This window comes from Bidens hawaiensis, unplaced genomic scaffold, assembly GCF_021521415.1.
Source record: "Bidens hawaiensis isolate Kalapana, Puna unplaced genomic scaffold, B.hawaiensis_p1.1 tig00001236_1, whole genome shotgun sequence".
Taxonomy (NCBI): Eukaryota; Viridiplantae; Streptophyta; class Magnoliopsida; order Asterales; family Asteraceae; genus Bidens; species Bidens hawaiensis.
The window spans coordinates 1177727-1200466 of NW_027491070.1; the positions used below are offsets into that span (position 1 = coordinate 1177727).

General features: G+C 33.2%; 3 protein-coding genes and 1 pseudogene across 4 annotated transcripts; all 4 read right to left on the reverse strand.

Moving 5' to 3' along the window:
• Window positions 1-780: 780 nt before the first annotated feature.
• Window positions 781-5851, reverse strand: LOC143568502 (putative LRR receptor-like serine/threonine-protein kinase At4g30520; annotated as a pseudogene). Its single transcript, XR_013141583.1, has 11 exons — window positions 5530-5851; window positions 5067-5199; window positions 4614-4685; window positions 4376-4519; window positions 3451-3522; window positions 3279-3338; window positions 3061-3161; window positions 2855-2989; window positions 2127-2471; window positions 1667-2046; window positions 781-1312 (listed from the first exon to the last, which is right to left on the reverse strand). The product of XR_013141583.1 is annotated as a putative LRR receptor-like serine/threonine-protein kinase At4g30520 (transcript).
• Window positions 5852-11601: 5750 nt separating this feature from the next.
• Window positions 11602-15619, reverse strand: LOC143566088 (protein REDUCED CHLOROPLAST COVERAGE 2-like). Its single transcript, XM_077052874.1, has 6 exons — window positions 15553-15619; window positions 14965-15026; window positions 14757-14849; window positions 12765-12837; window positions 11901-12143; window positions 11602-11825 (listed from the first exon to the last, which is right to left on the reverse strand). Exons 1-6 carry the CDS (start codon window positions 15617-15619, stop codon window positions 11692-11694), a joined length of 672 nt encoding a protein of 223 aa, XP_076908989.1. The 3' UTR covers window positions 11602-11691.
• Window positions 15620-18676: 3057 nt separating this feature from the next.
• Window positions 18677-20393, reverse strand: LOC143567269 (uncharacterized). The gene has a single exon (XM_077053737.1). The coding sequence runs from the start codon at window positions 20051-20053 to the stop codon at window positions 19391-19393; it is 663 nt and encodes a 220-aa protein (XP_076909852.1). The 5' UTR covers window positions 20054-20393; the 3' UTR covers window positions 18677-19390.
• Window positions 18944-19330, reverse strand: LOC143566097 (uncharacterized). The gene has a single exon (XM_077052884.1). It carries the CDS (start codon window positions 19328-19330, stop codon window positions 18944-18946), a length of 387 nt encoding a protein of 128 aa, XP_076908999.1.
• Window positions 20394-22740: the final 2347 nt, after the last annotated feature.

The following is a 22740-nucleotide window of genomic DNA, read 5'->3' on the forward strand; positions in this document are numbered from 1 at the left end:
GTTGTGAAAGTAGGTCTAGAAGGTTGACGACTCCTTAAGTAGACGAGTAATCACTACAAGGTATGATGTCAAGACGATTTTCTTTAATTCCGTCGAATTACTCCAAATCAATCAAATGTGGTCAACTTTAGCGAGAATCGGATCTAGTCGGTTAAATCTTTCCGATTTTGACTTAAAAAATAAAATATAATTCTTATTTATGTAGTATTAAAGAATGAATATTATTTCATGGTTAGCAATTTTTAGAATACTTTAGTATTTTAAGCAATGTTGAAAAAGTCGGCTTACGTGGAGAGTAGTCGATCCTCAGACCACTTCTAAAGAAACTTTCTTCAAGTCGGCCAAGATTAGTTGGAGTCAGTCAAAAGTTGGTCAAGGGTACTCCAAGTCGGTCAAAAGTCGAGCTAGGCGGCGCCGAGTCGGCCAGGGTACCTTGTTTACGTGAAATATGCTTGTATTGGCATACATATAATATCAAGAACTAATTTTCTTTATATTTACTTTATTCGAGTACTTTCAACTTTTCTGTCGACCGCCTAAGGTCTGTCTAACTACTTTTACTTTTACTTTTACTGCCTTGTTTCTAACAAATTAAAATTTATGAAAATATAAACTATTTAATACATGTATTTGGTATTTTATTCTCATATTAATTACGAGTATCATTGTTGATTTAATGGAATAGAGGGGAGTTAGATAAGCAGTTTTATAATAATTAATATTTTAAAATAATAATAAATAGAAAAAGAAAAATGACACAATTATGCAGCTGATATCCATTCCACTAATATATTTTCTACAAGTAAAACATAGATAATCAAACTAGACCCCAATTTCAAGACATAATAAAATAAAAATATCAATCTATATATACCAAAATATATATATTCACTCCCCCACCAAATGTTTACACTTTTTTTTTCTTTAACATTCCTATTTGTGTATGTAACATTTGATGCTCATCTTGGACCTGAGAGTACCATGGCATGGGCATCATGGTCATCATCCATCAACATCACTCCAAGCATGCTTGATGTATAGTCATCATCATTGTCCTCAAGTTTTTGGACCATCCCAGTCTTTCTAAGGCTGTTATGGCTCATATTATTATGTGTAGCTGCCCATTTTTCGGCTAAACCGTCTCCTTCTAGCATCCTAACCACCTCTGACATCCGTGGTCGGTGGGCAGGGTGTACTGAGTACAAAGTAACGCCACTTGTAACATTTCCAACACGTCGATTTGATCATAGTTGGTACCGAGCTCTTTGTCCGCTAAAAGCTCCACCTTCTTCTCTTGGTGCGCCTTTTTCACCTGGAGTAAAAAAAACGTTTCGCATACTTAGCAGTCTTGTACCTTGTGCATCAAGACTTGTATGGTACAAGTCATGTATGCATATGCTCACACTTTTCTATTTTTTTTAACTATTGTTAACTTTTTCTATTAGTTTTATAAAAATGATCATTTTGCCCATACAACTAAAATACAAAATATGTAATTTTCACAATTATTTTATTTTCTTTTTACTTTTTTACTATACTATCACGTAGGCTATACAGTACACCAACAGCTCTCATCTCTCTCTCAACAATACATAGTGTTGGTGTACTGTATGGCCTATTATCTCGAGACCTAAAATCATATAATTTTATATGAAAACAAACTTACCCATTCAAGCATTACGCCTTTCTGATTAACCGTTTTCCCAAACTCGAAAGCTCTCATTCCCGTTATCAGTTCCAACAACAAACTCCCGAAACAAAAAACATCAGTTTTCTCAGACGACTGTCCTGTCGAGAGATATTCCAGTGCAATATGGCCCACAGTACCACGAACCTCGGTGGTCACATGTGAGTCAGCATGGTCAAGTAGCTTAGCTAGCCCAAAGTCACCCACCACTGCCTCATTAAACTCATCTAACAAAACATTAGCCGCCTTCACGTCTCGGTGAATAATTTTCAGGTCACATTGCTCGTGTAGATATAATAACCCGCGCGCAGCCCCAATCGCGATTCTCTTTCGAGCATTCCAATCCAATGGTGGTTTACCTGAAATAATGTTTGACTTTATAGTTGACTTTTTGATAATGCAATAAATAATACAAGATAATATTAGAAAAACTATAAACCTCTAAGCCTTGAAGCTACACTGCCATTAGACATAAAAGGGTAAACCAAAAGCCTCTCAACCGGAGTTACACAATAACCGATCAACCGAAGCAGATTTCGGTGAACTGCTAGGCTAATGAGCTCCAATTCTGTCCTGAATTGTGATTCTCCTGCGGTCCCATTAACGTCTTTCAAACGTTTGACCGCCACCATTGTCCCATCTCCTAGTTTTCCCTTGTAAACGTTACCGAATCCTCCAGCACCAAGAATATTTTTCGAGCTGAAGTTATCGGTTGCGTATTGAAGCTCTTTGAATGTGAAGCTTTTTAAGTTGCCTAAAGTCATTAGACCCTCTTCTGGTATATCTGTTACCAAAATTGTTGACTTTTGAGGTCAAACTTAAAAATTTGCATATCTTCATATTAAATATTTAAATATTTGAATGTTCTAAAATAAAATAGATCATATCAGATATGTTGACTTTAGAAGTCAATCATGACATGAATACACATGTGAATAATGGATGTCAATTTATGTTTGTTTCTTTTTATTTAAAGGTCAAACATTAAAAGTCAAACTACACTTTTCTAGTTAAACACTAAGATACATATTACACATTTACCATTAACATTTAATTATCTAAGCATGGTTTACATAATTCATGTCCAATTTGAATAATATCAAACACGCAACCGAAATCGGGCTTGTTTGACTTTGAAAATCTTGACTACAAAGAATTCACACATACCATTAATATCAAGAATGCTTTGCTTCAAGTTTCTACTTCTCTTCCACAATAAAACTCCAAGACACGTGACGAGAAACACGAGACAACCGACTGTGATTCCGAGAGCAATTGCGACTCTTTTCGACTTACCTTTGCCTAAAAATTTCAAATTTTAAAAAAAACAAACTTTTTTTTAAAAAAATATATATTTTTTTATTAAACCATACCTGATGTTGAATTAAGCCCAAAAGAAAGAGGCATAGGTAAAGTTGACCCATAACAACCTTGATTAGCATGACTCCCACAGATCATAGGATTACCCAAAACACTGTTTCAAGAAACAGACAAAAATGCAATCTTTTTAATATTAGATTTATATTAAAAAATGTAATCTTTTTTTTTTTCAGTATTAAAAATTGTTTTTACAAGATTCATACAAACATACTTGAATGTTCTTGCTGCAAACTTGGGAACAGGACCACTGAGATTGTTGTTTGACAAATCTCTGAAATGAACAAAATTTGTCAAAGATTTAATGATTTCAAACATGTTTACAGGTAAACAAACAGTAGACAAAGACTAAACAAAATAAAATATTAATAAAGAAATGAACTCACAGGAGTGCAAGTTGAGGAACAGAAGCTAAGGACAAAGGAATAGTTCCAGATAAGCTGTTGTTGTTTAACCTTCTACTCATTACATGACAAATTTTAAACAAACATCATTGGTCAAATAATGTCAAATTAAGAAAGAAAATCCAAACAATTGAATAGTCAATTTAAAGAAAAAAAAGAAAACTAAAATTGACCCATCAAAGATCATGTTTCATATATGGAGTTTTAGAGAAAGTTGGTTTGTTTTAGTGGCCACATACGCATCATACGGACTGTATGATAGGGTGAAAAATGGTCATACAGGTCGTATGATGACCAAATAACATAGCATATATGATGTTTTTGACTCGACAAAAGACACGAGTCACATGATTGATATGACCATTAAATACGAACCGTATAATTTGGCCCTCGTTACGTGAAAATGGCCATATGGGTCGTATGAGGGCCAAATCATACGATTCGTATTGATGTTTTGATCGACAAAGATGTGACCACTGAATACGAGCCGTAATTATTGGCCCTCATAAAGTGAAAAATGGCCATATGGGTCGTATGAGAGCGAAATCATAAAATATTGATGTTTTGACCAATGAAGACGTGACCACTGAATACGAGACGTATGATTTGGCACCTACAGATGATCCTATGGGTCGTATGAGGGCCAAATCATATGGCCCGTATTAATGTTTTGACCGACAAAGAGTCAAAGATACGACTTATTTGACCACCATAATCGGATACTATGATTTTTTTGGCCCTATCACACCGCATAACTTTTTCGTTCTATCATACGAGCCATAAAATCATACGGGCTAGCATTAAAAACCGTACGATTTATGGCTCCTATGACTTTTTAGGCCCTATCATACCAACTGCGTAACCTTTTTCATTCTATCACATGGACCCTGTTTTAGTGATTACTTACAAGTATTGTAGGCTGTTTAAAAGACTAAGCGACTCCGGCACATGACCGGTTAATTCGTTATTCGATAAATCCAACGTCTGCAGCTTCGGAAGGTGGCCTATACCAACCGGAATCTCACCGGAGATATTATTATTCTGCAACAACCTGTTTTGATCATCAACAAATCAACCCTTTTATAATATTTCCATTTCAATATATTTTTTCAAGAAAACACATTAAAAAAAAAAAAAAAACTTACACTTGACGAATATTTGTAAGATTAGCAATAACCCCTGATAACATTCCTGATAAACCCTGGCTTGGAGCACCACTGTACCAAACCCCACAAGGGTTTTAGATAAAACAATGAATATTTTGTGTATACAATATATTATACGCGGAAAGCTATCGTACAGATTAAATTAACGTCCTAATTATGTGAATCAAACAGTGTATTTTTTTTTACTTTTTTATTTTTTTATTATTTTTTTTTATTTTTCAAGTTAACTTATGATCAAGCAAATAAAAGGGTCCGATTACAATAAAGAGGCAGGTAAGCCGGCAACAAACTGCGGCGCCACAGTGTAATTATATATACAATACACTATACTATAAAGTCTATAATTACACTATGTGGTATATGTAATTATACTGCTTGATTAACACGGATAACACGTTAATTTAATCTATATCTCTGACAAAAAAAACTTACAGGCCAGTGACAAGATTATCAGGAGAGCAAGTAATCATAGCCCAGCTACAAGGGTCAACAGAATCTTCATCCCAGTTGCCAAGAACACCATGTGGATCATTCAAACCACTTCTAATCATAATCAAAGCCTCAACTGCACACACAATTTCACATCAAGATATCAAATACCCATATCATATGTAACATCACAAATAACCGTGTCAAAATATTGTCCGCTAGAGAGTTGCGAGTACTTAGCATAAGCCGGAGTACTCAGAAATGGTAAATTATATAAAAATAATAATATTTGAGAAATTATATATGTGTTAAATATTATAAGTTTATTAATATTTATATAACAACATACTATATTTAAAAAAAAATGATATTTATTCTTTAATATTATTATAAAGAGAGTACTGAGTTGCCTAGACCGATTTTTTTAATATGTCAAAAGTAAAACAAGAAATCGAAAAGTGAAAACCTTCGGGATTACAGGCTTCGTAAGACGTGGAAAGAAGAGGAAACAGAACAAGAAAACATAGGAGTGAAAATCCTAGAGTTTGATATTGAAACATGTTGTTGATGATCATTGAATGTTGCAAGTGAAGAAGAGGAATAAGTTGTGGGAAAATAACAATAGTAATAATAACATGAAATAAATGTGTTAGTTTATATGTGTCAGGTAGGTTTCTATTATTAATATTATTATAAGTGTCACAAAATGTGGAGTTGCAAAGAGTTATATTTGTAGCGTAGAGAGAGAATCTGGTGTCAGTGACAGTGAGTGAGTGAGGGGGTGAAAGTGTAAATTATAAAATTATTATTATTATTATTATTATTATTATTTGAAAGGCGAAGCTTATTATTCCTTTTTTTTACTTTTATTATATGGAGCTTACTTTTTTAAGTTGCTTTAATGGCTAAAATGCGCAGGTGTGGCTAACATAAGCTTATTATTCCTTTTATCTTTTTTTAACTTTTATTTGAATAAGTGGCTTTCTTTTTTCACTGTTGGTCTGATAGCTTTATGTTTATGAAGCACGGCAAAGGAGGAAATACATATATTTTATTGTATTTTCTTTTAGAAATATTAATGTTTAGTTTTAAAAGTATGTTGTTCTATAATGTTTGAAATTTGAATAATACAACATTACAACTCTTAGCGGTGAAACTGAAATACATACAATAGCATGTAATCAAAACGAACAAATATGATCAAGGGCATATTCGTGGCTGTTTGTTTAACTTTAAACGAACACGAACGCTTAATCAAACACATATCTGTGTCCGTGTCCGTTTATTTCAATTCTAAACGAACAATTCACGAATATGACTTAACAAACATAAATGAACATATAAGAACAAATGTAAATGAACACAAACAAGCATAAACGAACATAAATGAATAAATATAAAACCATTAAGGTGCTGTTTGTTTTTGAAGACAAAAATTGTCTGCAATCTGATTTCATCTGATTTAATGTCTGCAACTGAAGATGTGGTCTGAAGGTCTGCAATCTGAAAATATAATACTGTTTGTTTTATAAATTGGATAACGTCTGCATAAGCTGAAAATAAGTTACCTATCATATATATTAAAGTAGATAAAAGTCATTTAACGTTTGTAGACTGCTAAAATAATTGGTAGTGGTGTATGAACTATGGAAGTGAGTGGTGGTAGACGATTGTGGTAGGCGGTGAACGGTGGGTGGTGGTGATTGACGTTTGTGGTGGTGGGTGGTGGACCGTGATGGTGGCCGACAATGGGTGGTGGTGGGTGGTGGACCGTGATGGTGGCCGACAATGGGTGGTGGTGGGTGGTGAACTATGGTGGTGGTGGATGGTTGTGGCGGGTATTGGTGGTGGTGACGGGGTGGTGGCAGTGGATGGTGGTGGCGGCGGACGGTGGGTGGTGGCGGGTGGTGGTGGCGACGAACGGTGGGTGGTGGTGGTGGATGGTGGTGGTAGTGGACGGTGGTGGTGATGGACGGTGGTGGTGGTGGGTGATTGACGGTGGTGGTGGCGGAAGGTGGGTGGTGGTGGTGGTGGTGGTGGCGGCGGACGGTGGTGGTGGGTGGGGGTGGCGGCGGCGGACGGTGGATGGTGGTGGATGGTTGTGGTGTTTGACATTGGGTGTTGGTACTTAGTATGTTGTTAAGAAGTGTGAAGATGGTGAAAAAAACTTATTTTTTAAGACAATAAAAATAATTTTCAGATCTTTTTTTTTTAAACAAACAGTCTTCAAGAGCTTATGTCTGCGCGCCCGCAGATATAGGCTCCTTGCAGACCTTATAAGCAAAAACAAACATAACCTAAGTAAATTACTCTTTAAGATAATATTTTATTATTTTCTATTAATATGTAAACGAACATAAATAAACGAAGATAAACGAACCTTCCGTTAAACGGTTCACAAACAATTCATCAAACGTTTGGTTCATTTACAATCTTATCCGATAACCAAACCCGATTTATTAGGGGTGCTTTGGAGATTCGGGTTCATTCTACTCGATGAATGTCCTCTCACCAATAAAATCAGCTTATGCATTTTATTTTATGGATAATATGTAACATGTTGAAAAACTTTAGAAGAATAAATATGGTTGTCGCTTATTATCATTTATAACTTAATATAATTATTAATATATTTTATTTAAACGTAGATGGAATGGTTGCTATAATTATAAATGAGATATCACTGATACGTTGTATGTTTCTTTGAATGCTAACTAATGGTCGTTAGGATGTTATTTAAAGTCTTAAATTTTTTTTTCAATAACCAAATTGTTTGTAAGATTATACAAATCTCAACTCAAACATCAATGTTAAGTTTGGTGTTAGTCTACCAGAACGAATCATAATAATCTATGGAAACATGAACAAATACATTTTATTATTAACATAAAAACAGTGAGAACTAGTTTGTTGTTATCATTAGGTTTATTTTATAGGTGTTTGCTGTTATTTTTTGTTCGTATTTGTTAATTTTCGATTATGGGACATTATAAGTATTTGCTTATATATATTTTGTTGTTAATATTAGATTTTTTTTCTTTTGCTGTTATAATTATTTGCTTATATATGTTATTATCTTGTTATTGATTTTGATTTTTTTGTTGTAATTTTTAGGCTTTTTTCTTTGTTATTATTAATCATTGTTTATATAAATTGATATTGTAGTTGGTGTTGAATCTTACGTTCTCATTTTTTTTATAAATCAGTATTATTTCCTACGTTCTCATGTTAACACTAAAATTTACATAAACCTTCCCCTATATAATATATAATATAAGTTACAATATGAACATTAACAATCTATTAAATCCTATAAAACATGTATATTTGTAACTCCTTGTTGCATTAGTAAAATAAATAATTTGAATATGAGATACAATTGTAACAAATCTACAAATAATGGATTTACAAGAATGTGACTAAAGATGGGATATAGATTTGAAGAGCAATATCATGTGGATGGGATAAGACTTCACTACACCCTCATCTACTACATCCATATCATTATTTCCCTGCAACTCTACTACTCTACTCTGCTTTTCCATTTCTTGTACTCTTCCAATCAACAATAAACACCCAAAAAAATGAAAAGATCTCAAAAAGAATAAAATCACGTTTAGACTGAGGGGTGTGGGGGCTTCAAAGGGGGCGCTAATATCACACCAACAGGGGCGCTAGAGAGACGCTTTGGATAGCCGTGAGAATGGTAGCGGGAGAAGAGAGAGAGGAGGGCACAATTTTTGAGGGTTTTTCACCCGTTGGGGTGTTTGACCAGCCGAAAAAAAACAAAAAAAAAATATTTTCTATATAAACTATACTCCATTTCACTCATTTTTATATCAATTAAAAAAATATTGTTTAACTTTTAGTATGTTTTTTTTTGTAATTTGAATTTTAGATATTAATGTGTGTTTTTTTAATAATATGTTGTTTGAATATATTTATAAAAAAAAATTTCGCTGGAGCCCCTGCTAGAGCCCCTCCACACCAGGGGCTCCACCAGGGGCTCCAACATCCCCCTTATCCAGTTTCTCTATCTACAACACGTCATAATATTATTGGTTCTTGGCTCTGTTGGAGCCCCCACACCCCTTAATCTTATATTCATGATATATATGAGTGAGATAAATTGAAACTTTTATGTAAATTTTTGTGCCTTTTAAAAAAGGATTTAACAACATATAATTATTGTTATAATCCTATTAGTTTTAATAATTTTAATTATTTGATCTATATAGATGGTTACATTGAAACAAGAAGACAAGGAACACAACATTTGAATGAAAAGAAAACTGTTTGACAACAATAAATGCATGAATCGTTAAAAAAATGTATGAGTGAAAAAGACTAAAATACCCACATGTGTATGGTGGTTTAACTGACAAATTTGACATATGTTAATGAAAATGACACCCGTGTGAGGATTTTTGAACGTAAAGTACAGTTCCTGACATTTTTAAAAGTTAAAAATAACCAATGAAAAATGGTACAAATGTAAAGACGAAAAATGTAATTTACTCAAAGGAAATAAAATGTCTTACAAATTACATTACTTAATTGTTCTTTTGATATATATATTTATTAAGAGGTACTTTTATAAAATGATCCCGTTTAATTAATAATTAGTTATGTCTCAACTTGTTAATTAAAGTTTTTAATCATCATATACCTCTCAACTTGTAAATTAAAGATTTTAGAACGGATGGATATGGTAATTTGAAGAAAAGTTAATTGTATGATAATGGTAAAACAAATCCCTTTAATTATCATACATGAGAAAGGAGACTTTAATCATCGAATTAGTCATTAATGCCGCTTATTTGTATATAACACGCACTCGCAACTTAATAATAGCATAGAAAGTGAACTAACTATATCATGGAGTATTCATGACCAAGATACTTTGTATAAAATGCGATATTTATGTCACAAGAACTACATCTTCAATAAGCATGACCCCATAAATAAGGCGACGCCTCATTCTGATTGAAGGATGAATTTTATGCTTAACACAAACTTATGCCACCCTATTCTTTAATTAGCAAGAACATGCTTCTGTTTACAACATGGCAACTTCTGCCTACAAGCATATCAATTTTTCAATATTGTTATTACGCTATTAAAATAGGAATCAGAATAAGATGGTATTACCGTATTAGAGATACGTGTAAAGATTAAAATCCTTTCCAAGTGACAAACAAGTAAAACTAAGTCAAAATGTCATGTCAATTGTCAAATATCACTAAACCCAAATTCAAGGTTTAGTGATTTGATTTACGTGACTTCAAAGGACCTAATTGACCTTAATTGATGCCTTTTGATATCATGATATGTAGATTTAAATGATATCTAGGAGAGAAGAGGAATGAGATTTGAGAATGCGTATTAGGTATCATCTAAAGTTCTCTGTAAGCTTGAATAAGTTTTGTGAGGGAATGAAGGAGAGAGTGAGAACGAATAAACGAATAAGAGATGAGAGAGAAAATGATCATGGAGAGAACCTAGATGACGGTAACACTATGAATGCCATCAAGAAGCCACTTGAAACATTGAGAGTTGACTATGGTCACCATTCAAAATGGTGGTACACAATTGAGTAAGAGTTTTAAAGATTTGTGAAATGGTATAATAAATCCCTATTTTTCGTTAGATATAATCATTTTAGATCTAAACAGAATAACATGTAAACTTATTAGCTATACACCAGCACCTTTAAAATGAGATTAGCCAATCGTGTAAAATGGTATAAAGGCATTATTATTCGAGCATTGTGTCACCCTTATATGAAAACTCAGTTTTATTCTAAAATAAACGATATCAATATTGTACACATATTAAATACAAGGATGTTATTTGTGCAGTTTCATATTATACTCTGTGCATTCTTGTTTGTACGGTTGTACCGGGATTGCTCACTACTAAAGGACATTTGGCAAACATTGTTCATACCGACCACCAATATTAACATGTATAAATAATAGGCGTATGGCATATGCATATGTATATTTTCTTTTCATAATTACAAATTAATCACTATTTTCTTTTCAACTTTCAATCACTCTTATCTCATGAACTTCCAATAAAAATCCCAAATTGGCTATTGTGTATTTAAGGTTTATCATCTTAATATATGATAATAATAGCCGACATGAAAAATAATAATACATATATTATGCCACTCGAGCTTTAAAACATTATTATAAAAAATAGAACAAAAATAAAATGTATAATGTTATAAATTCTCTAGCTATAACTTTCATATAAATTGTTGTTAAAGGTTATATTTTGTCATTTATATATCAATTCTCTAGCTATATCTTTTATATAAATTGTTGTTAAAAATTATATTTATATATTTGTCGTATATATATCAAATATCTGTAGAAAAAATAAATAAATAAAAAAATATAAAAAGCAATAAAAAATATATATAAAAAATTAACAAGAGCTCAGCTCGAGCTTGAGTTTTCACCTCTATAAAGTTAACGAGCTGAGCTCGCCCTGGCTTGATTACAGCCCAGAGCATGGTTCAGCTTGGTTATTAGCCTCAACCGAAACCAAAGTGATCGGTTAATCTAGTTTATTAACCAATTGGTTTTCAGTTAATTCAGTTTCGGTTTATTTCAGTTCATTTCCATAAGTTTTCGGTTAACGGTTCGGTTATCATACAATTTGCTAACAAATAAACGATTCTCACATCAATTTGAAAGAAATCATCGTCCGTTTTCTCCTCCACAAAAGGCCGAGCAGATCTCTTAATATCTGCAACAACACAATCACATAACCATGACATATTAATAATATTTATTAAACAGATAGAAACTGAACCGGACATACACTGGACCGGAGGCGTAAGGAGAGCGAACGAGAAGAAGTCGTAGAACTGTCCGAGCTTCGGCTGCGGATAGATCTCAGCCGTCGGATCTGGCTTCTCAGGCGAACCGGATTCTCCATTGGTTGAATCCGGTCCGTTAGGTTCCGGTCGAGTAGGATTAGATGAACCGCCGAATGTGGTGGTGCAGGCGACGATATCCAGCAGCCGCCGGACGTGTGCGACGGCGAGATCTTCGGTGTAATCCTCTGCGTAAAGTTTTTAGAAATTGTTTCATATTAGTCCCTTAAGTTTTATCATTTGTTAGTTTGGCTACAAAAGAATATGAGTTATTGAGTTAGGAGCTGAGGTGCATAAATCGGGTTTTTCTAATACCCGGAATTGAGTATTGGAAATACGGATATTGGTCGTACTTGAGTCGGTTCGGGTATTGTCTCTAAAAATCATACCTTATGCACCGGGTTCGGGTCAGGTGTAGAACCGGTATTTCAAAACAAGGTATTTGAATACTCTATTCCCGGGTATTGAAAAAGCCTTATTATTGGGTGGTTACTTTTCGAGATCTTTTTGTTACATGTTGAGTTTTTTAAAGGGTGATGTTTTCTAGGTATTTTTTTGGGTAATTTTAAGTATAGATCGTGTATTTGAAAAAGGGGGTTTCAGGTATTGGAAAAAATCGATTCCAGGTAAGGAACCAGTTCCGATTTTCGGTAGTATCGGGTACAAATCGGGTCATGTTTCGGGTATGAGTTTTGGTATCGAAATGCATACCATATCCCTATCCAGGTACGGGTTCAAATAGTTAAAACCCGAGTATAAAAAAACCAGGTTTCGGATTTTTTTTCGAACACCTCTAGTCAGAAGTTTACCTTCGACGACCGTTAAGTGGCATGGTTTGAGAGAAGCGATTTCGACGGAGTCTTTTAGCCTTGGTCCACGTACCTAACAATTTGTCAAGTAAATGCATTAATAAAACAAATTTAATTTCAATAAATGAATATAATATTAATAATTCATACTTTAAATTCGTAACTTATTATGTCCTTAATTCCTCAGACAATTTAACTCTTACGAATGGTAACTTATTATGTCCTTAATTGTTATTTATGTCGTTTAGAAACAATACTAAGATAAAAATTTGTTATTGATTTAGTAGTTATAAACGGATGTACTTTTAGAATAGAGTAAGATCGCACTTAAAAATTGACAATAAAAGTAAAATTATGGTGTTAAAAAATCACATTATCCGTATGATTCATGGTTTAGGTTATCTAAAAACACTTAGAAAAGGCTAAACACTACTATTGATATGGCTTATGAGCAAATGCAATTTGAATTTTATGTTGTATATATTATATACTTGTAGTATTCAATATTCATTTTTTATATATTATTTATGTATATGACATTTAAGTAACAATGACTGATCAAATGTTTATTTTTTTAAGAAAAATGGGGTGAAAGTTTATTAACAATATTTGGAACTATTTTCAATACCTTAGAAAGTTTTTTTTAACTGGATGTTAACCGTATATATTGATTTTTGCTCCAATTCTGATTTGCCTATGATTACCATTAAGGGGAAACCCGTCACTATGGAACCCCCCCCCCTCCCCCCTATTGAGTTATGTTTCAAACCTGAGATCATAAAGATCCCAAACCTTAACCATCACTCTCATACCATTGGACCAGAAACCCAAATGCGAAAATATGGTGACCTAATCAACTCTTTTGTGAATTATTGACGAGGTGGAGGACAAGCCTATATGCTAAATTGGGATCAATCTATAACAAATTATATTTCCAGTTTTAGCTAACACTTAAACCAACACCTTTTTAAGTTCAAACAAATGAACATGATGATTATGATGAAGAATATGATCACCAACAAGCTTTTCAAGAAAAAAACGTTTATATGTTCTTTTGATGAAAGCATTATATATGACATGTGATATCTAATCTTTTTGTCTAATTAAATTTATGAAATCCAATTTTAACACTATCATACAATAGGGACCAAGATTACAAAAAGCATATGTTTTCACAAGCTTTGCAAATAGAAATAACCTAATTACTAGTTGGATAAGACTCAAAATACGTAACATTTGAGTTAAGAACCAACCTGACCCGTCAACGTTTGTTATATGTTGTTTTTTGTTAATTATCAATTTATCGGATATGAGTTGACGTTATGTCAAATATTGATTTAAATTTTTATGAAGAAAACAATTTAAGACAAGTGTAAACAAACCGAGCCACTCTTGAGCCAATGTACTAATGAAAAGCTAAAATCGAGTCAGGCTTACACGTGTTTGAGGCCGAGCCTAAATTTGCGCTCCTTTAATAAACGAGCATATTATGTACAACATATAAATATAAGAAGTTTTATTTAATTTACTACATATGTAAGTAAATGATATTATTATACATATGATTAGATTTAATTAATTAAATAATATACACTAGAGAGTAGAGATGCAATTAACATATACAAATAGTTATACTTTGTATAAATAAAATAATTAAGAAATAATAAACCTCTTGATGTTAGAAACACTAGAACTTTATCCACCCACAAATCACAAAACATTTGTAAGTAATAATATGTGTGGTTGTGGGGCCCACTTTAACTTGATAAAGATTAGATATACTTGTGGATTAAAATGCTCTCATATCCAACACAACATCACAAAGTTGAGACATTTTAATTTAGAGTGGGTCTTTTTAAGGTCCCACTAATTTGTCTTCTCTAAAATGAAAATCTAATGTTTATGTCTTATAATCTCAAACCTATAATTGAATAAATTTACTTTTAAAACATTGGAACAAAATAACATAACAAGTACCACATTAAAAAATACCTCATGGGACAAAGAGTAGTTGGTCAAGTAGCATGATTCCACATGAACTGCTAAAAGCTTTCTAACATCTAAGATCTTGTCCGTTGATATTCCCTATAGTCAAATCACAAATAAAAAAAAAGTCAACCCAATCTAATATTCATAGTGACCACACACATATAAACATGTCTACACCCATCCACACCAAATAACTTCACTTTTTCATTACCTTTAGTGTTAGCTGGGATTCTTCAGGAGTCTCTACCACAATTTCAATAACAGTTGGTAATACTATATCAAAATTAAACAAACAAATATTAGAATAAATTGTTGGTTATCAAGAAAACAGTAAACATATACAAAAAATGTTAATCATAGAAAGTGAGATAACATATCTTAACTCATCGAAAACTGCTTATGAAAACACAGAAAAAACGTAGGAAAACTAGAGACGTTGAAATTAATATACAATCACGCTTAACTTACTTTTAACTTGATAACCTTTACACGTGAATAATATTCGCAACACGCAAAGAAAATGTGGGCATTATTTATTGTTGTTGTAGGTAATGTCTCACCTAACCGTCTTAGACATAGCATATGTATCAGTATATATATGCAACGCTTTTAATAGATAACTGACTTCAAGTAAAAAACTACAAAAACATTTAATAAACTTGTACGTAGCATATAACCATATGCTATATATACTGATATAACCATCTTCAAACTTATCTCACTTAACTTGAATTTCGATAAACAAACACCAATAACAATAAAAGTAAAATCAAACGAACGAACAAAGAAATAATCGTACCTTTCTCTTCCTTCTTCTTTTCGCCCTTACCTTTATTCGGTTTCCCCTTGCTAGCTTTCGGAGCCATGTTAACGACCGATACAAATACAAGTTACTAGACAAACAATAACAATGCTAGCTAATCAATTAAAAGGTGGAAGGAATGATTAACCAATCATTAAACTGAGTGTAATTCAATATCCTGCAATCGGGAAACGAAAACTAATCGAAAATAATCGAACCCGAATGAAGAAATGCTAGGAAATTGAGATGAGAATATTGGAATTGAGAGGATGATATATGGGATATGAAATAAGGAAATGGTGAGGTAGGATAGGATAAGGTGCAGAGGCATGTACTTACTGGCTGTTGCTTGTTTGTTCTGATTGATTTCTGAAGGAATTTGTAAGTACTAGAAAACGGCTCATTTACAACTCTTGGCTATTTTAGGCCACTAGTCTGGATCCTCATTACATCATCTTTTATTATATGTATTCTTGTGTGTATATATATATATTTAATTTATTTACTCGTGTAATAGTTTAATTATTTGTTACACGCGGTCACGTAAAACAGAATTTTATTTTTCATAGTACAATTGTACGGTAATAAAATAATTAAATGTTATGGTTAAAAGGTAAACAATCTTTTTAACTAGTTTTTTTTTATATTAATAATAAATGGTTTAAACTAGTTATTGCAAGATTAACAACTCGAATCCCGAGTCCACCCGAATTTTAGTCTCATCATTTTTTATGCCAGAGAGTTCTACTCTTGTGATGGCACAACGATTGTTAAGTGGCAACCGACAATATGATTTCCCGGGGTAACGTCAAGCCAAACCCTGAAGCCAGCGTGGCTCCAGTCTGGCCAAAGTGTGGCAACGGGACTCTCCAAATTAAAGAGTACGATGACTTAAACACAAAAAAGAAAGTCGTCGTTCTAAAAGATATAACCTTTTTACGGGTCACAACTGAATTTTATTTTTAATAGTACAATTGTACGGTAATAAAATAATTTAATTTTATTGGCAAAAGTAAACAGTCCTTGTAACAAGTAACTAATTTTATTTTTTTTGGAACGATGTAATTTTACATCTAGTGAATTTTTGAAAAAGAGAGTTGCTTCATTTGACCTTTAAGTCTGTTTTGGAGTGTTCTTTGATAAATTTCATGGGAATAAACAAAGATTCATATGGTACATACCGTCATACCCGTTTATTTGTATCGAATACATTAAACTCGAGTATGTTAATACGCTTGATTTTGATGCATAAGGCTACCAAAAGCAACCTATGTGTAAGCACGGCAAACTGGGTGGATTGGACGGTTTTAGCTTTTGGGTGGCCATAATGTAATCTGGTTTGATATGGTCATACAGATTCTAAGCAAAATGAGTTCGGGTTAAAGCATTCATTTTTTATTAAAAAAAAATATCAATTTCATATTGGTCAAAATGGATTATGCCAAAATGAAGTCATGTTCAAATGAGTCGTATGAAAAATAACTCAATAGTTATTAGAATATTTTCACCAACTAAATTTAAATTTTGTGGTGGCTAGTGGTGACGGTGGATATGGTTGCGGCGGCATCAATGGTTATGGCAGTGGCAATGACCACAACATGGTGCCGGGGGCTATCATAAGACAACACTCACACGCGTTTACTCTAACCAACATACCTTTCCTTTGGTAGTACCTTGTTAATGTTAACATGTTGGTGTTCTCGAAGTCCGCGTTCACAAAGCCGCAAGAATTGGATTTTTTGTTCGATGTCGAGGGTGTCGTGTTCTCGTTTTGTAGTAAGATGGAAACGTCTTCACTTTAGTCAAACCTTAATAATTTAGTACTCAGTGTTGTCATCTAATTTAGTACCCGATGCTATCAATTGAGCTCGGTACCGTAACGGTACCGAAAATACCGATCCCAAAACTCGCGAATTCTTGGTATCGGTACCGGTACGGTACCGGGATAATACCGGTACCGAAGGTAAAAATTCGGTACCGGTACCGGTACCGGGATAATACCGGTACCGAAGGTAAAAATTCGGGAAATACCGGTACCGTACCGATCCCGAAACTCAAAACTTCGGTACCGGTACCGAATTTGCTCATCCCTACTATCACTAAGCTTCCCGTTTAATCAAAGTAGAAGAAGATGACGAACACTAATTTGACCTGTCGATATACAGATTGATAAGACTTTGTCATTTTCAAGTAAGGGTTCAAGTCTCGTCATCATAAAAAAAAAAAGATGTAATAATTTAGAAGTTAAGTTAGATTTTTCGTTTTTAAGAAAAGGAAAAGAGAGACGAGGAACGTTATTTTCATTTAACTTGATATGCACTCGTTATATTGACTTTTTAACCACTTTATTTAATTGATTTAACTTTATTTATTAATACCACAATATAAATAACAATTTCATAAGTAATTTATTTCTCCTATTTGTTGACTCTGTTATGTCAAATTTTCATTTCAAATAAGTATACAAACATAATACACATTATATACAACCTTATATCATTTCTATACATCAATATGTCATTCAGGTACGTTTGAACGTTATGTCTGTTTGATTTACTTGAAATGTCTTATACTGTTAGTTTAAACCCAACCGTAATCTGATTTACTTGAAATGTCCGTTTTCATACATCTCAGACATGACGGCCATTCCAATGCGCATTATCATAATCTTATTAGATTATCCTCTATGGTGAGGGGCATCGATGCCCCTCCACAGTGCCACGTCAACAGCACGTGAGCACTGGGGCATCAAAGCACCAACCTATAATGTCTCGCGGTGGTTTAAAGCCGTTGAACGCCCCATTATATACACACACACATACATATGCATGTGTGTGTGTGTGTGAGATGGACAGAGAGAGGGCCCACCAAGATACCCATCGGCGCCCAAGCCCAACGATGCTCCTCGGCGGTGTTTGGCGCCCAAAAACTTCACCCAATGGCGCCCATAGCGTCTAGTCTTACAACAATTTTGACTTACTCGTTTGCTTTCCGCTTTAATCATATTACAACCACACTCTATTCAACCTAAACTTGTATTTTGAAATCCTAAAATATACTTACTAAGCTGATGTTGAACACAAGACACTAGAGATGATGAATCACTTTTCCTCTGGTTAATGACTTATTCCACACACCTCACAATTTCCCTGTGATTTCTTAAGTGGAAACAGAAGAATATGTGATCGGTCAAGTCAACGCCCGTTTGACCTCATGTGTAACGGTCATTTGACTTCATAAACTAATTGGCACTTTGATTATTTAGATGTTACCTAATTACCTTACCAATGTTCATGACAATATACTATTTCATTATCAATCAATGTAAGCAACAAGAATAAAACAAACACTACAAAGCCTATATACTAACAAACAACATAAAACTTACTTAGAAAAACAAACCTCTTTTCTTCTTCTTCCCTAACTCTTTATCAACCGCTCGTTTAATAAACAATCTCATCGTTAACACAATTGCGTCTCTTGAGCACCTAACGTCGGTTTCATCACAATATGCACATAAATACTGCTCTACACCCTCAGGCCCAACTATACAAAACTGTAACAAATCTTCAGCTGCTAGATCAACAACAGTGGTTATTGCATACTTATCATTAACCACCACAACACCATTATTCGGTCCATTAACCTTAATACTATAACCACTCTTCTTAACATCCAAAATCCCCGGTTCCCAAGCGTCACGAGTCCCGTTCAAAACAAACACCTCAAAACTCGCACAACCTAAACTTACGGATTTCTCAATCTCACGAAGCATATCCGGATGACACGTGATCTTCTTATTACCATTTGCAAAACATTTTACGACTTCACCCTTTCATTGTTTGTCGTCAAGTGGCTGCACAATAACCGCTAGATAATTATCTAGATCATCCGCTGTGACGGTATAATCAGGAAGTGTTGCACCTTCTATATACTTCATCGACCCGTCTTGCAAATAACGAACCCACTCGAACCCACAACGAGTCGTCCCTTTTCTTGAATACCCGCTAGCTTGAATCGTGTTTCCAGGATAAGGGTCACCAGTAATCTGCAAATCCTCAACTGTGGGCAGTGGTGTATTAATATTAATAATATTATTATTAATATTAATATCCACATCATCAAACTCATCACTTTCATTGTCATCTTGTTCCGAATCCTCAGGTTCTTGTTCTTCTTCAAGAATTGATGGTAAATGATGAGAATGAATAACCAAAGGCTGATATACTTGTTCGGATATATTAATTCTTTCTTGATAATGTTTAAACATAAGTCTTAAACTACTAACAACAGAATATGCATCAATATTTGCAGGATGAAAAGACTGATCAGCAAGAAGAGGTACCAAAGAAGATACAAATATTGTATCTTCATCTAGAGCCAGCTGCAGCGCGTACCGAATGCGAACATTCTCTTCCATTATGTCTTGTTTGTAAGCCAAGGCTTTTGAGGTGGCTTCAACAAGTTCTTGTTGTTGTTTATCGAATCCTTTGTACATTGCAGCCACTCGGGTTTCAAGAACACGCTTTTCGGTCTGGATTCGGGCTTCCTTGAGCGCTTATTCGGCTAGTTGGTTTCTCAGTTGTGTGATTTGTTGTTGTTGATGTTGATGTTGAATTTGTTGCATGGTGTCTTGGTTTAGAGTTAATGCAGATAATAAGGTGTTTGATGAATTGCCTCTGAGAAGAAAGTTATCTCCTCCCATTGAATAGTTATGTATTGTTTGAAACTTTGAATTCAATGTATATAGGCAACTTCATGGTTGGTTTTTCGGGTCGGGTCGGGTCGGGTTGTGAATGCGTCATTGAATAAGTAAACCCCAGAAAACAAGTCACCGGAATTATTATTATTATTATTATTATTATTATTATTAATGCTTTTTGAAGAAAATAATTAATATACTATATTTTTTAAAGTTTTTAGTTATGGGTTGTGAATGCGTCATTGAATAGGTAAACCCCAGAAAACAAGTCACCGGAACTATTATTATTATTATTAATGCTTTTTGAAGAAAATAATTAATATACTATATTTTTTAAAGTTTTTAGTTATGGGTTGTGAATGCGTCATTGAATAGGTAAACCCCAGAAAACAAGTCACCGGAACTATTATTATTATTATTATTAATGCTTTTTGAAGAAAATAATTAATATACTATATTTTTTAAAGTTTTTAGTTATGGGTTGTGAATGCGTCATTGAATAGGTAAACCCCATAAAACAAGTCACCGGAACTATTATTATTATTATTATTATTATTATTATTAATGCTTTTTGAAGAAAATAATTAATATACTATATTTTTTTAAAGTTTTTAGTTATGGAGTTGTGAATAATTTAGATGCCTTGTTATTCGTCATAAATACCTTTTTGTTAATTATTTTGAAAGTTAATCTTAAAACAAGTTTAAAAGAAATCTGAAGAGTTAAAGATAAAAGTTTATTTGATTAGTATTTAAATAATACCTTTAAAAAAAAGTAAAGTTCGAATGCTTAGATTTATTGATTGGTAGGTTTATTTAGTTGTATGCTTATCTTATTCGTTTGAAAGTATAGAAAGTAGGAGTTTGAGTTGTAGTATGTTTAGTAAGTTAATTAATATAAACAGATGTTTAGGCCTTAGGGGTATGTAATTTGTGTAGTAAGACCATCCACAACCGACTTGACTTATATAAGCATCTGACCATCTTGTTGGGGTTTGCCCCTATCACAACAAAATCGGTTGTCAAACACCATCTATGTTCTCTTCACTCACAATATCTATTTTGATCGTTTTTTACCAAAACGTCCACTATACGGTATACACTTACGTTAAAAAAAACTTGTTAAAAATATTGTAATTTAAAACGATTTAAAAATAAATATATTGAGAGGAGTGTTGCTTGGGTGGTTAGATGTTTCTCTTTATCCAATTTCATTGAAATTTCGTTATTTATGGAAAAATAGTAATAAATTGGAATTTAGGGGTTAGGACACATTTAAGACTTAAGAGAGTGGAAATTTCTTGGAAAATAAATAATTGGTTTTTCATGGTGTGAATGTTCTTTTATGATATTGAAATATCGGTTTCAAAATGGGTCGTAGGCTTCCTCAACTTTTCATTTTTTTATTAAATTTTTTTTTATATATATTTCTTGCTTTTGACAGGTGTTGATTATTTTCACAAGCATTAACAAGCATATACTGTTAGTAGTATTTAGTTACTTATCATAACCAGTCAACCAGAGTCATACAGAACCAAAAGTGAAGCCAAAGATAGGAATTTGTACACAACATTTAGATGTACAAAAATATATATTTACTACTGAAAATTTATGCACGCATCACATTAAATTCCTCTTAAGCCTAAGCAAAGTAAAAGGTATTGGTTTCTACCCATTGCGTTGTAGCGGGTTCACATTTAGAAGTCTGTTAGTATTGGTTCACACAAACGAAAAATTTAATAAAAGTAAAAAAAAATTATATGTATTACATAAGTTGAGTTATTTCTGGGGGTGAATAAAAAAAGATTCGGAAACGTGCGAACTGAGGAATCGGAACTGAACTGGTGCCTCAGAACCGCTAGCGTGTGTAACCTTATGGTTTCCTGTTCTCAGAATTTGCATTAAACGGTTCCTAGTTCGGTTCAGGGTAAAACCGACAGTTCTAGACGTGGGACCAAAGAACCAGAATATTAAAAATGTTTTAACTAAATTTACCAATCCCCATTTTTATAAGGGTAACTTATTAACGTGCATCCATTCAATCATTTTGTAAATCAAGCCTTATTTCTTCGCGTTTAATACCTAGCAATTAAGATCAATTTTGATTTAAGCTTTTAAGGTAATTCAATATAAAATGAAATTATCTTCTTTTAATCTATCGCCACTAATCATTTATTTAACTTCAACAATTATGTTTTAATAAAAAATTATAACGGATGTTCATGCTTTAATCTAAATAATTTATCATGAAAGAAGACATACAATTTTATAAACTTGTTTTGCAATTTGCAAAGTTTGTACAACCCATTTGATAAATAAACGACTGAACCGGTTCTGGCTAGAACCGACTTTACCGGTTCTAGAACCGAACTGGTTCACTATAATAGGTTCCGGTTCCTTTTTTCAGTCATTTTTGCTTCTTGTTCGGATCTAGCGGTTTTGAACCGTTGCACAACCCTAGTAGTTATTTCATATAATAATTTT